We start from the raw sequence: 15,097 nt of genomic DNA, 5'->3' as shown, positions 1-15,097 counted from the left end.
ATCTGATCTCTGATCTAAGATTATCAGATTCTCAGGCCAATGAAAGGAAAACATTATGCTGACATTTTGACCATTCAGAAGGCTTGTACCGACATCACAAACATAATGTCATTTTTGGCACAATTGAAAAAGTTCTGTTTTTCTTGAAACAGACTGCGTATATATAGATATAAGATAGAAGTTAGAAGATAAGTAAATAATTTTCAGCAAAATGTGTGCCCAAGAAACCCGACGTCGATCAAAAATTATCGGATCGATCGAACTACAATAATAAATCAGTTATCAATAATCGAAATGCAAAATAATCTAAATCATAGTTTGATGAAAGTTTAGCAAAATCAAACAACTGTTGTCCTCGCCAAAAAACGAAATGAAAGATCCCGGCTAAGGTTGAAAAGTGAGCAGAATAATTGCTACCTTTCTGGATGCTGGTCACGTTCAACATCCTTCAGCGGCTTGATTCGGTTTCCACGAATTGGCTGTTTGTGGCGATGCTCAGCTTATTTCGCGTTGAAGCGTTGAACGTCTTTATCCGTCGTTGATTGCAACATTCATATTTTATTAGCGAATTTCCGAACTGGATGATTTAAAAAACACCAAAACCTTGACTCTTGACTTGCTTTAAACGCTTCACCACTCCTTAGGTGGAAAAACTTTCAATCGTCTTTGCCTCTAATTTGCCACCAATGTGTCGCCAGCAGCCATGCCTAACCCCGAATCACTCAATCGGTCACTCATCGGTTGGTTAATCCTTTTCGCAAGTGGCTCAAGTTCAAGTTAATTCCACTTTCATGACGGCCGATCCACCGGCACCGGCCATTGCGAGCTCAACAATAATCACGGTCAGCGATCGACGTCAGTGCCATCGTCATCTACTTCACCGCACCATCATTGGCTTCATCATCTTGACGGCGCAATCTTGCGCTTATCAGCTTGAACGGATGCTTGAACGCAGAACGACGATGATGGGACCGAATTTTCCGCCGGAAAATTATCCGCCGCAGCAGCTTCAAGTACTCTCGAACCACGCCGGCTACGCGAGCTGAGTCACGCCCGGGGGTCGGGCCGTCTCGGGGCCATTAACGAGTGTTTCTCTGACTTTTGCTCTCTAATAAAATGATTCGATTTTTACGACCGCGCTCCCACCGGACGAGACAACGTTCGAGCCGGTCGGCGATACACCGCCCTGGCGGTGATGGCGTCTTTGGGAACGAAGTCCTGCAAGCAAAAGGGAGACCAAAAAGGTTGTAATTTAACGACGGACCTTCTGCAGATGGTGTTTGGAAGATGCAAAAGAAAAAAAAAAGGTTCAGCTCCAGCTCCACTCAGGCGTGATGATATTCTTGTCTCCAGAAAGGACACCCGCCGCCGTGAAGAGCCAAAAGGTGCACTCCGTTTTCGGTATTGCTGGCCACCGGTCGCCATTAAAGTTGGCAAAGTTGCCCGACCACACCGAACCTCGATCACTTGGCCGGGGGGTTCCGGCCAAAGAGCACCACGAAACGCCAAGTCATTCGTCGGAGAAGGAATCTTTTGCCTTCACTCGGCGGTAAGTTGGCCAATGTTTCGGAGCCGTTTCTGTCGGTGAAGAATAGGAGTTTACCCCGGAAGCAAATTGTCCCGTCTCCCGGAACCCGGAACCGGGTTCCGATGCTCCACGGTCGTCGTGTGTGCGTACCACGGACCAGACCAGACCGAAACGAGTGTCTTCAATCTGTGAACCCCGTATGCTTAACCCGCACGCTGGGAAAAAGTTCGGTCAACTTCCATTTGTTGCAGAACTTTGCAGAACCATTCAGCCCTGGCCCTGACAAACGGCGGACGGCAACGGAGACATTACGGGATCCCGGATCCCGGGATTCCTCCGCCAGAGTTTCGCGAGCGAGGAAACGGGCAAATATGCTAAGGAGAGTTATCATTTGTTCGTCCCGAGCTGGTGAGCTGGCTCCGGCGACAAAATGGCCTACACGGTGAGTGTGGCGCTTTCTTCGTTCGTTTTTATGTTTCTTAAGATTTACATTATTTGGGTGCACCGAGTGTGCACCATCCTTCACTCAGCCGAAGACAAAACTCCGACAAGAGGAACTATTTGCCTCAACTGGTAGATGTGGATCTTCGAGTGTAACTTATTTCTTGCCTTCCTTGCGCCTATCTCGGTCTAGGGCAGCCCGCTTGGGAGTCCCACTTTGGGCGGCCTGAGAATATAACATGTGCACAAATGTTGTCCATATCGGGCCACCCGTTTTCGGGCGGCATCCATTACGTTCCCAGTCGCACTCCATGCACACGTTGCATGTCGCCACAAAAACCGGGTTCCGACTCAGACTCCGGGCAGTCTGGGAGGGGCTCGGTTCTTAACCAAAATTCGGAACGACCTGGCGCCCATTACGGATGCGTAGGTTCGTAAAAAGCGCACCGGAAGTGGAAACATCAACCACCGGGCAAAAAAGTTTCCATCATCGCACCGTTCCACGTGAAAGTTCCGATGGATAGACGGTTAGGGCGTAATGCTGCGCGCGTAGTGATTCCGCACATCCCGTGGGAGCCGGCAGGACGCAGAATTTATTGGACGCCGGCCACGCCCTTTCTTTGTCCACTCCGGTAGATTCCGTTTTGATAGATTACCTCGCCCGCAAGCGTCATGTTGGCGGCGGTCTCACCGGGCGGATGGGTGGTGCCCGGGGGGAGGGGGTCGAACATCTTCAAGACATGTTTATCCGGGCTGTGTCTGTGCGTTCGCTAGAGTATCCCGATTCCCGATTGAGGCCGCCGGGCCGGGCCGGGCGAAGAAGACTGGCATTAGACATGTTTTTACTGGGGAACAAGTTTTCCTTTTATGTTGGGCGGTTTCCGCCCGACGAAAATCGGGCGGTTGATACACTTTTAGCACTTTACCGTCGGCGGTCGACGGGGGGGTAGAGAAGATAAATTATTTTGTGTAGTCAATTTATGGTGTGGTCAGGCGTGGGGCTTTCCTGTCCACAACCGGCCACACTAGACACCGTGCACCATGGAAGGTTTTCTTTTTCTCATTCGTCTTCTCCGGCCGAATTCCAACGCAGGCTGTATTAAACTAGACGCTCGAGCTTGGTCTTCGTGTCCACCGAAGATGAGGCGTACAAATGTCCAATATTCCAAGCTAAAATGTTGCCTGAATTTAGGCAAGTTCAGAACTTCAAGGTTTGGTTTCGCCTTTCGTTATGCAATACGTTTAACAATTGGGCTTGCTTTCGACGATTCGAAAGCGAGTCCTTATAAGTTTACACGTTATTATTGAAAAGGTTTTGTACGTTCTTATCCTGATCGATGGCAATTCCATCTGTTCAAGTTGCCCCTTTGAAACATTCACTAATTGCTCGATTGACCCAATTACCTAACGATTGTCATCACCCTCGTGTTCTTTCCATTTTCTCCCAGGTTCGTTGACAAACATCATCCCCATCGAGGCGCTTGGGAGTGCCGGGGACACCCAGAACCAACCGGATGGCAGCAGCGGGAGCAATTTAGAGGATTTATACCACCGAATACTAGATGATAGCGAATTCAGTTCCCATGCCAACCTCCGGTTCAACCGGCACAACTTCGAGCACGGGGACGCGGAGGGCGGCAGGGCCGGCTCGCGGTTTCCGCCCCCGCCAGCGCCGTCCTCGTCGGTGAGGGTTAATAATAATCGTAAGATTAACGTCGTAGAGCCGTACCGGGCTAGTGTAGGTAGTGCGGGGAGCGTCTTCGATGGGCTGCCGGATGCGGAGCTCGAGGAGCTCGAGGGTGCTGCGGAGGTGCCAAATTCGCCGGAAGAGGAGGAACCGGCGCACGATCACCGGGCGCTGTTCGAGCGCGACTACATGTCGAGCGTGTTGCGGGACTCGCAGGCGCACGGACCAGGCGAACATCGGTCGCGCCCGGCAGGTGGTAGGTTCGAGGTAGACGAACAGCAGCAACAGCCACAGCACTATCCTGCCTACCGGCGGCATCGCCGCTCGTTGCTGCGCCGCCGATCGATACGGTTGAAGGAGTCGATCGGCAAAAGTGAACCATCGGCCGAAGCGACAACGCCAACACCAGAAGTGCCAGCTTCCTCGGGGCTGCGGGGCGGTGTACCGAAACTGCAACCCAGCCCGGAGGCCGTTTCTCCTCTAGAGCTCTCTTCTATCCTTCCACGCGCCGCAGATGACAGGGAGCGTTCGGTAAATCAGAACCACGAACCAGATGGTGCCCGGGGGCGTAGCCAATCCGAAACCGCACCGAGCTCGTTACCCGTTGCATCTTCGCCACCGGCAGCCGAAGGGGCGAAGAAACTTCCCCAACAATCTTCCGACACGACAGCGGGAGCAATTACATCGCCACAGTTTTCGCTCCGAAACGCTGGCAGCCATTACGGCGATCGGCCGGCAGCCCGCGGGGCCCACGGCCCGGCCGTCGGTATCGACAGCTTCAATTTGCTAGATGACAGCGTGTTCGTGGCGCACCGGAACGACACGACGGAGCGGGGCCGTGGCGGTGCCGACGGTGCCCGGCAGCGGCTGCCCTCGCTCGGCACCGATCTGACGCTCGACGCGAACGGTAACATTTTCGGGGGCGAAAACTTTGACGAACAAATTATCTTTCTCAATGGACCGGATCTGCTGGAGACAAGTGTCGAACAGCAGCAGTCGGGGCCTCAGTCGTTGCTGGCTCAACCCGCTGGCGCCGAAGGCCGTCAGCTGGGCAAGGTGGCGCGTGAGGCCGTGGACGAGCCACGGGCACTGCCGCTGCGGCCCATCATTCGCGGCCCGTCGGATGACCACGTCCAGGTGGAGGACAACGTGGTGGTGGTGTACGCGGACCAGCACGAAACGGTGCGGCTGAACTGCGAGGTCGACGCTGACATCACGTCGAGCGTGTGGCTCAAGGACGGCCAGATAGTGCATGTGATGGACAAAAAGTCACGGACCGCCGACATCCGGTTCGTGCGCGAACCCCTCGGCGGCATGACGATCGCCAACGTGATGCTGGAGGACGACGGCGAGTGGCAGTGCGAGGCGGAGAACGCCCGCGGATTCTTCTTCAACGGGCGCCCGATTAAGCTCGTCGTGCTGGGTAAGTTACGGCCGGCAACGTCCACCCCTGAAATTGCACGCCTGCAAGCTATGCAATGCGCTTAGCACGGTCTCTTTGAAGTAATGGCATTCGTTCCGAGTCCGAACGAAAGGTCGAAGGTCCACATCGAAAGTGGGCTAGCAGACCGGCAACATCATTGTGATTGTTTGTCCATTAGCACGGTCGAACCCAGGCATCATTCCTCGATTCCTTTCCCTCGAGAGAGAGAGAGAGAGAGAGATACCACGGGACTTACAGAATGCGTCTCTGATTGCAGATCCTCCCAAGGAGCCGTATCTGTTGATCGATTCGCGGCGGCTCGACGCGGGCAATATGTTCATCCCGGTGAAGGAGAACTCGGAGCTAACGCTGGCCTGCGTCAGCGAAGGCGGCAACCCCAAACCGGCCCTCACCTGGGAGGTGCTGCTGAGCCCCGGTATCGACCGCCACGCGCAGAAAATTTCCAGCGACGTGCTGGAGCTGCAGGAGATCAAGAAGGACAAGGTAAGGAGCCCCTCTCGAAGATGAGCCCCCCGTGTTTTGGTTGACAACTCTCGTCGTTCCTGTCTCCAGGACAAGGACCCGTACAAGATCAACAGTGGAGCCATCTCGGAGGTGAAGCTACCGGCCGTCTTCCGGGTGCACCACAACGCACGGATCCTCTGCATCATGGAGCACCCGACGCTGAAGGTGCGCCAGAACGCATCCATCCTGCTCGACGTGCAGTGTAAGTGGAATGTTTCATTAATCTCCCGCCAGGGGGGGGATCCTGTTGCCATTCCAATCGATTTCGTTTGATCCCCCACCCGCCAGAGCGGTCCTCAGATTAACATGCAATTTTCCAGTTCTGTGAGAATTTTCCATCTTTTTCCCGTCCCGTTTTTGTTCCGCAGACACACCATCGTTCGCCATCACACGGACGCCGGGCTTCGGGTATCCGCTGCGCGAGGGTATCGCGGTGTCGCTGAAGTGCGACGTCGACTCGAACCCGCCCAGCACGCCGGTCTGGCAGAAGGACGACGGTGAGACGCCGGTGCCGCAGATTGGCGACGGGTTCCTCAACTTCAGCTCGATCCGACGGGAGCACTCCGGATGGTACAAGTGCACCTCGCGGCACCTCAACTTCCAGTACTCGAGCATCGGGTACTACCTGAGCGTACGCTGTGAGTATCGATTGCCACTCATTTTCCGTTTCCATTTCTGTCTTTCTGCCGCCCCATTCTCCCGGACCGGGGGCCGTTCCATTTCCATTAGTTGATAAAACTAATGATGTGCCCTTGTGCGTTGCGAGAAAGTTGTCGGGACAACACCTGACATTGATTTCACCGAACACGGTTCCTTCGGTAGAATCTGTGTACGGTGTGGGTACTGCGCACGCCAGTCCGTCTCCCGGTCACGGACTTGTGAGTCAAATGCAATTTAAAATTAATTTTCAAAACTAGTCCCGTAGTTCTTCGGAGCACCGGGTGCTCTGGACCCGGGATGGGCTAGGTTTCATCAAGAGCTGCAGTTGGCGGAGCTCTGTCGGAGACATAAATTCCAAAAACATTGCAATTAAAAGTCAATTTACAAAAACGAAAGATGGCAGATGACAGCCGAGGCGTTGACTTCGAGTTAGGGTTTGGTTTTGGACCATGTGGCCACTTTCCTGGACAAACGTCATATCTTTGGCGCTGTAGCTAACGTTAACTTTCGCTCCGTTTGCAATAATCGCAGATGAACCCGTCGACGTTACGTCGGAACCGGTCGAACAGGATCCGCCCCTGTCACCCTCATCTTCATCGTCCTCTTCATCGTCCTCGTCGTCGGCCTCGTCCTCCTCTTCGTCCGCATCGTCGTCGGCTGCGAACCCTGCCTCATCGTCCGGGGCCGCCACTGGATCGATCCCGTCATCCGGTACATCCGGCGCGGAGCACACCGGAACGAACTCGTTCAAGGGAGGCCAGATGGAGGTCGAGCTGGGAGGCTCGGTTACGCTGCAGTGTCCACAAGGTAAGGATTGCACCAGCGTCGCCGATATCGTCAGTGTGTCAACCAGCCCAATGTGTTCCTCCGCAGGATCCCTCGGTTGCTGGTCCCACCTGGATCCGGTGACGGCCCGGCTGAAAGGGCTTGGCACCGGCATCTACACACCGACCGGTCACTTCTCGCTGAAGGACGTCGTCTACCAGGACGCCGGGACGTACAAGTGCGTCGGGCAGAGCACGAACAATCGCAAAAAGCTCGAGGTGCTGCAAACGGTTTCAATCGCTGTCAAAGGTAAGGGCCTCGTCCACTGATGAGTTTCTAGCTTTTGGTTCGGGGTTCGAGCGAGTGCATGATTGATGGACCGACACGGGCACGTGACAGTCGCAGGCGGGCTTCCTGTTTCTTGAGAGTTATGAAAAATGTACAGCGCTTTCCTTGAGGTACCCTCGACTTTAACATCACAATCGTCCGGACGCCGACCTCCGTGCGCCCTAATTTATCGCTCAACCCAGATTGACAAATACCACCGATTTACTGGCGATTGATTGACAAGCTTTGCCCGGGGGCCTATGGCCGGGCCATGCCGGAGACCATACGACGGCTACGTCAATTGCCGTTCCCGGAAAATGGATGCTTCAATAATTCAACATCAAATCACTCTAATTTGTTAAGTCAAAGCACACAGAGACAGAGGGAGCTCCCAGCCAGCCAGCCAGCCAGGGTCTGCTGCTCCACCAAATCACGGTCGGCGCTTGTCGTTAACTTTGCCGACAGACAAATTGGCAAATAATTTTCCACCAACGAACCGCAAAAGCCGGCCGGCCGAGGATCGAGCGCACGAAGCAGCACGGTTGGCGTTCGCAGGCAATACATTATCTCCTGCGCGGTCCTGCGTGGGTCTATGATTTGGGTGCAATCAGCCCGGCCCCGCTGAAGAAGGGAATGGATGCGGGGGGTTTGAATCGGAAAAGTTGCCCGGCTCGTGGCCTATGATGGGCAATCAGATAATTGGTGCACGATTTTTCAATTCCCTAATTTGGGCCCGATTCGGTTCAGGTTCAGGGATTTTTTACTTTTCGATGAGCTCAACTTATTGCTGGTGGAATGACGTAATGAAGCACTTCGGTGGGTCTTTAACGGTATGATTGCTTTAAAGCCGGCAGCACTAAAAACGTAACCTGAAATACGATGTGAAAGAAAATTAGGAGCGTGTCTACATATTGCATACCTTTAGGCGTTAAGGCGTTTCCCAGAATGGACAATTTATTGGAATTAAAGCAATGTATGTTAATTGTATGTAGCATCCCAGAATTAAAATTTAATTTTAGGTGATCTGCTTTAAATATCGCCTAACAGTATGATAGAACAATATTTTATCTTTCTGGCTTCGCGTGTTATCCTGTTAGTTTTTTACTCTAGAGCCTTTCTGTATGAAACAGATTTTAATGAATTCGAAAGACCATTAATGTGATCATGTGGTTCGCACAACCCATTCTACGCCACGCTTCTGACGGTCCTTTATACTCCACAAGCCCGGCGATGCTCATTACGCGGATTGTTTTATGCGAATTCTTCAGAACGGCGGCGCACGGACCATGGTGCTTCCGTCGGAACGAGCTCGGGCCGGCACCAGTAGCGACATGTTTTCCGGTTTGATTAGTGCAGTGCTACTCTGCTGTTTATGCAACCATGCATTGCATTTTACGCGCGAGTGAAGCTCGTCGTCACTGCTGCTGCTGCTACTGATGCTGCTGCTGGTGTAATGTGCCATGCTCCTCGATTCTGATTGCGCCCGAGCCGCGACTCCGCGTTGTTTACGTTGTGGTAACTTCTATTGCACGTGGCTTCTGCAGCGGATTTCCGGCCCGAAGGACAAGGCTACAACAACTGCCAGTGCGTGGACCCAGTGGGAACCGTGTTCTAGCAGCCGTTGCCACGCGGTCGCCGTCCCATGTAACGAAGGGCCAAGCACAGGATGCTCGTCCAGCGACGTGCGTTGTTGTCGCCGCGCCAGCAGTTACTATGCGCCGTGATGCTCAGTAAATGCTTCGCATTCATTTAATAAACCATCTCAACCATGGTCAGCCGGGCATCGCGGTAAATTAGTTTTGCGGTCACAGATCGCATCGGACGCGTGTCGACGATTGTTGGCGTAAGAAACCAGAAACCGTGCTGGGTTTGCCTTGTTTCCTGTTTCCTACTTTTTATTAATATTCAAACATGAAGCAACCACTTCGAGCAGTTTCTTCTGGTATTACGAGAACATTGGAACCTTTTTTGACTGAAAAACGGAACATTGATAGAAAATAGAAACCAATTATACTTTCATTGTGGAAAAAGGTCCTGTTTGGGTGTGTTTTACTAGAATATGTTTTTCTATCACCCAAACGGACTGAAACAACTATCAAATGGCACCGAAAAACGGTTCCCTATCGAACATATCGCGCACGGATTAGTCCATCGGAACCGAACCCGAACAACTGAAACCGATGCTTTTTCGATCTCCGAAGCGTATAATTCCTTTTATTTTTTGTCAATAGCCGGACCCGCACTTTTTTGGACCTCACAGCGTAGCTTTGTGCCCACCGAATTTCCATTACGGCAAATTCAATTTCCATTTGACAAAGTAAAGTCAACACGCGAGCCGGTCCGCGCGAATGTGTGCGAGTGGCGCGCCGGAAAATTGAATCAACCGAAAATAGCAAACATAAATCATTGGACATCCGGCGCGCAACACTGGACCCGACGCACTATTGTTTTCTTGTTTTTGCTCTCTTTCTGCCGGCCGCTACGTGTGATGGTGTCCCGGGGAGTGCCGTTTCGTGTGTGATAATGTTTTTACTTTCCCCTGGTGGCGGTGCCGTTTCCGCTTCCTGCTCCACAGGCCCGGTGGACCCTGACGGCGCCTTCGGACGCACTTTCGGTGACAGATTGAGCCTTAAAAGAGTCGGCAAACACAAACGGAAGCCGGCAGCGTGAGAGCAAATTTGTCAAATCGAATTCTGCCAATGAAATGTTTATTTTGGGGCCGCTGGCTGGCCGCGGGCGCGAGGATAAGTAAGGTTGTTTGATATACCGGACGGTTGTTTGCCTTGGAATGGTCGCTATGATAGCGCGTTGCGATAGGTTTGCGTTTTGTGTGTACACTATCGCTAGAGAATTCTAGTTTTTCCTGTTATACATACCGAATCAGTTGGGAAGTAATTGAGCTCTGAGGGTTTAAAACTGTCCATTTATTACTTTTTCTTTTGGACGATGAATTAAATTGTCTACCTTAACATGTCCGTCAAGTAATCTGAGCTGTATGGCTCTTGATTAACGTTTTTGGTGAATTTTCACAATTTAAGCACATTTAAGGATGCTCTCTGAATGGATCTCTGTAACAAATTCGATGAGTGATTTCTTTTTGATTTTCTGAAACAATTTCCAAGAACAGACAAGAGAGTTACCGTTTGTCTCATAAAACATTCATTTGTACAATAGCTAGATGCATTAAACCTTACTTCCACGATAAGAAAAATAAAATGAAATAGAAATTTAGTAAAATATTACAAAAAATTAAACAAACCACTGTTTATTGAATAAATGAACTTCTGCAGAAATATTTCAACATTAAAAAGCTTTCATAAAAACGGACAAAACATTCCCAATTTTCTCCTTAAAAAGCCAAAGTTAAGAACTTAAAGCCCGCGAGAGAGAGAGAAAGCAAAAGACTAACGGGTTGTTCTCCTCGCACGAAACAAACAACGCCAACAGAAGCCGTCACCCAAAAAGCTAGAGCTGCATTGCTGCATTTTTCAAACACCGTCCACGGTGACGGATTGCCCGGAGAGAGAGCCGGAGCCAAATTTTATTTCATTTCAATACTTCGCCATGCATCGAAAACCACATGCGGCATCGTTGACTCGTGACCCCCGCACGCACGCGATACGCAATCATTAAACTTTCACACCCCGACGCTACGCCGTGCCCGACGGTTTCACGGTGCATTTGCGCCCGGCGTCACGCTTCCCGCGGTTTTTACGTCGGTCCTTCGGCAAAACTGCGGCTAACCACGGTGTCAAACCGGTGGCAAATGTGCGTGCTTGTGTATGTGTGCGGGGCGTTGCATATTTATGATGGCTGTTGCATGCATGCATCTGACAGGTGCACCGGGACGGGGTGGGACGGGATGGGCCAAACTGGTGACCCTCTGCGACCCCATTGGGATATTTAGAAGAAAAAACCCGATGGTGCTGCAAAATGGTTCACCAGCTGTTGGCGGTTGTTTGAAGTGGTTTTATTTGATTGAATCGGAAGCACGCGCTTGCGGCCTCACCGGGTGACCGCACGCGCGTGAGCCACGGCGTTTATCGTGGCAAATTATCGTTGTTTCGTAATTTTATTAGAAAGGGTAACAGCATTAACCGTGCGCCTTTTTCTGTCCGCTGCCAAATTGTGCTACGATTAATTTTATTGTTTCGTCCACTTTTTTTTTGTGGCCAACTTTGGATGCATTCCAACTCGTTCCGATTTGCGTTCTAAAACGACGGAATTGGGCGCTTATTTTTCGGTGAAAATTGCGTACTTAGGCTGGTAGGAAGGGAAGATTAAAAAAAACGGCTCAACACCAGTGTTGGCCAGAGGGGATGTTCGGCTTGCTTCCGGTAACTGCTCTGTCCCCTCACGGTGGCACACGGCACGGTGTTTAATGGATCCCACGGGTGGGTTTGCTTTAATAGGAAACCTAATCTTAATCTCCCGTAGCGAAAGTGAAACCTGAAACCATTTTCCGTGCATCTGTCGTTTGTTCGGTCGGCCGTCTTTGGGGAGTAGGAAAGCCGTTCGACCGTGTTCTTAATCAGCGAAATCAGTGAATCACCCCGAACCACTATTTATCACTCCGATGTTCATTGTGCTCTTGCTCTGCTCTTGCCCCATTTCGTGCGTCAACCTATCAAGTTATCAATTTAAACTTATTTTCGATTTAAATTTTCTTTACTTTCCTTCGCCACAGGAGCACCGAGTGTGAGTGCCAGAAATACGACCCCCGTGGCGTATCCTGGCTCGCCGTTGCATCTGTCGGTGGAGTTCTGCGCGAATCCGCCCGCTTACGCGGCCCGGTGGCTGCACGGAGACCGCGTCTACACGCCCGGCAACCAGTATGGAAGCGATGTGCTCGCCTACGGGTTCATTGTAAGTATGGCTTTATCGTCAACTCGGGTGACTTATGATCTCCGGCTTCGATTCGCGAATTCGTTGCTTAAATTCGGCAAATAAATAAAATGGGGACCACTCGGGGAAGTTTCGTGCTGAGCGTATTGCATACCTTCAGGCGCAATCGTTAAAAAATCGATTCGCTTACATGTTTAGTGAATGCTTAAAAATCAACCCAAACAATATTGATTTAACCATATTGAATTTTCAATACCTCAAGTGATACGCTGAATTTATGTTTCAAGAAACCAAGAGCAAGACTGGCTGCTAGTTCTTTGCTCAGTTGATTAGAAACGTGACCGGCTGCGTAGCGAAACGAGAAACGTTGCTAATCCACCAACAACCCCCATCGCCGTGGCGTGCTTCACCGTTCCGTTTGTTTCGTTTAATTTATTTGCATCCCGTCAGGACCTGCCGACACCGTTCTGCAAGGAGGCACGTCTGACGTACGTGCACATGCACGAGAAGGTTCCGCGGACGTTCTATTTCGTGGTCTCCTCGCCCGGTGGCGTTGCCGAGGCCGTCTTCCGGGTCAACTACACGCTCAAGCACAAGCAACTGCTCGGTTCGGCCACGGCATCGGGCGCCGGATCCGGAACCTTCGGTAGCCCGTTTTCGCTCTCCGCGTCCTCTTCGGCGTCCGGTGGCGTGATCCCGAACGGGGGGCCCAACTCAGGCTACAAGATCAACACCAACACCATCAACACCGTCCCGGGGAACCAGCTGGATGGTGGCGACGAGGAGCTGATGGAACCGGAAGAGATCCATTTCCCCAGCTTTGGCCGCGGAACGGCCGTCGGTCCGTCGGGCGCGCTGGCACCGGCGTCGATCGTCCTGCTACTCACGCTGCTACTACCACTGCGCTACTCGTACTGTTATCTGTCGTAGTGTAACTAGAAAACGCTAAGCCACTCTCTCTGCTATTCTCTTCGCGAACTTTCTTCTTTCGTTCTTATCGCGGCCGAAGTTGACTTCTGGCATCTGTTGACCTGCGGTGCTGAGGGCGCGGTTCTTCCCGCGCCGTGAGGTCATCACAGAGACCCCCATCCTAACCACCTTGCCAACTCTTAAAGGGCGGATCTCAAAGAACCTGCTGAAACCAACCTGACCAACTGCAACTGCTCACCGACTGCACGGCAGTGGCATGTGCCCTGACGCTCTAAGGTATCCTTTTTCTACTACAAAACGATGGCACATAATGGTTTTCCCCATTTTCACGCCACCGCACCGACTCCTTCGTCACTCCTTCTCCTGCACACACACTGTCGGGGTCCACACGTGGAACCGTATTTTCCGAAGCTAAACAAACAAACCCCTTTAACATTAGCCGGATCCATTGTGATCCGCTGTGCGGTGCGATGCGGTGGAGCACACAGTGAAACGAACGAGCTATACACATCCGAACCATGAACCATATTTTACACGACAAAAAAGAAACGATAAACCGATGGAACAAATTTTTACGGAGTGTTCAGGAGCAAATTTGAGTACCCACGGCCCCACGTCCGGGTGCATCCGGGGGTCTTATTGTCGTTTGAATCCGTGCCGCAGCGGAAGTAAGTTCTAGAGAGCAACGCACCAAGAAGCAACGCTTGTTGTTCGGTTACAGCATTTACCATTTGTTCGATTTGAAGCCAAAACCACGGTGCAATCGAAAGAGACACCGGTGATCGATGTACATATTAGCGAAGCATATAACCATGTACGGAGCGGACACCGAGCCCACTCGGAATCCGTCGTTCCACGTTCCGTTCGCCCCACGCCACCGCGCCGATCATTTGTTATGTAAAGCGGAACTTGTTTCGAGTTGTAAGATCAAAACATCAAATAACAAACAACAAACCAGTGAACGTTTAGGGAATTAGGGCGTAAAACGGGACAGTAGTAGCTTCCGGAGGGCGAAGCGTGCGTGTTGCATATACTCGAGAGTCGATATTTGTTGGGAATATTGGAGTGCAGCAGGAAGAAAAAAGAAACGGGAAATAGTAGAATAAATATAAAACTCGGACGCGCGAGTGGACTTTTTTAACACTGCTTCAAACCAAACATACTGACTATTGCCAGGTCATCAGCTCATCGGCTCATCGGAAACTAACCAACCAACTAAACTAAAAATCAAACTACTAATTTAATGCGAACGCTGTACTGTAAATCTATGCCCTTGAAATGGAGCCACTGTAACTTCCCACTATCCTAACCTAGCGCACCTGCCGAGCGTATATACTACTCACATAGGCAAAGTGTTTCTGTACATGGTATACTCTAAGGAACGTTGTCGAATTTCACGATATGGTTTCCCATTCTGTAGCAGCAAGCAGTTCTCACGTCCTCTAGGTGGTAAGTTCGACGCTCAACGAAGGCCTCACTCATTTACTCATAAATGTTATGAATCATTCACTTCTCTCACCGTGACTTGAAAAGTTCCATTATTTAAAACGATTACCAGCATAACGATTGGGCAACCCGATTTATTTTGTTGATTTCGTTTTTGAAAAATTATCCCCTTCGCCAGGCGTAGCGCTGCATCTCTTCATACCTTCTAAACTAACCTATCGAACCTAGAACACGCACACACTTCTAACCCGAGTCCCCGAGTCCAGAGTCCAAGAACAAGTTAACATGTGAAATTCCGATGGAAAAATGCAAAAATGAGTAACAAAAACGAAAGAGAAAACCTGTTAAACCTGCACGAAATGGGGATGACTTAGGAACTGTAAATAGCGAAGCTAACTCTAAGGAGGAACGTACGACAGAATAAAAGCCAAACTAAAGTAATTATTGTCAAACGGAGGGAAAATTAAAGCAAAAAGCGGCAAAGTAACATATTTAGCGTAAACAGGGAAAGGAAACAGCC

At 51.0% G+C, this 15,097-nt stretch overlaps 1 protein-coding gene across 1 annotated transcript; it reads left to right on the top strand.

Moving 5' to 3' along the window:
* Positions 1 to 2,105: 2,105 nt before the first annotated feature.
* Positions 2,106 to 13,131, top strand: LOC131215165 (uncharacterized). The gene is made up of 9 exons (XM_058209551.1): positions 2,106 to 2,121; positions 3,418 to 5,079; positions 5,357 to 5,583; positions 5,653 to 5,806; positions 5,973 to 6,242; positions 6,796 to 7,071; positions 7,138 to 7,338; positions 12,044 to 12,222; positions 12,652 to 13,131. Exons 1-9 carry the CDS (start codon positions 2,106 to 2,108, stop codon positions 13,129 to 13,131), a joined length of 3,465 nt encoding a protein of 1,154 aa, XP_058065534.1.
* Positions 13,132 to 15,097: the final 1,966 nt, after the last annotated feature.

This window comes from Anopheles bellator, chromosome 1 (genome assembly GCF_943735745.2).
Source record: "Anopheles bellator chromosome 1, idAnoBellAS_SP24_06.2, whole genome shotgun sequence".
Classification (NCBI taxonomy): domain Eukaryota; kingdom Metazoa; phylum Arthropoda; class Insecta; order Diptera; family Culicidae; genus Anopheles; species Anopheles bellator.
The sequence above is the reverse complement of the archived record's forward strand: the minus strand, read 5'-3'. Positions and strand labels throughout refer to the sequence as shown.

Excerpts from the sequence above, each read along its gene's own strand:
- LOC131215165 (XM_058209551.1), top strand. Across the intron at positions 5,080-5,356 it reads GATTAAGCTCGTCGTGCTGG|ATCCTCCCAAGGAGCCGTAT; the intron begins GTAAGTTACGGC and ends CTCTGATTGCAG. Across the intron at positions 7,339-12,043 it reads GGTTTCAATCGCTGTCAAAG|GAGCACCGAGTGTGAGTGCC; the intron begins GTAAGGGCCTCG and ends CCTTCGCCACAG.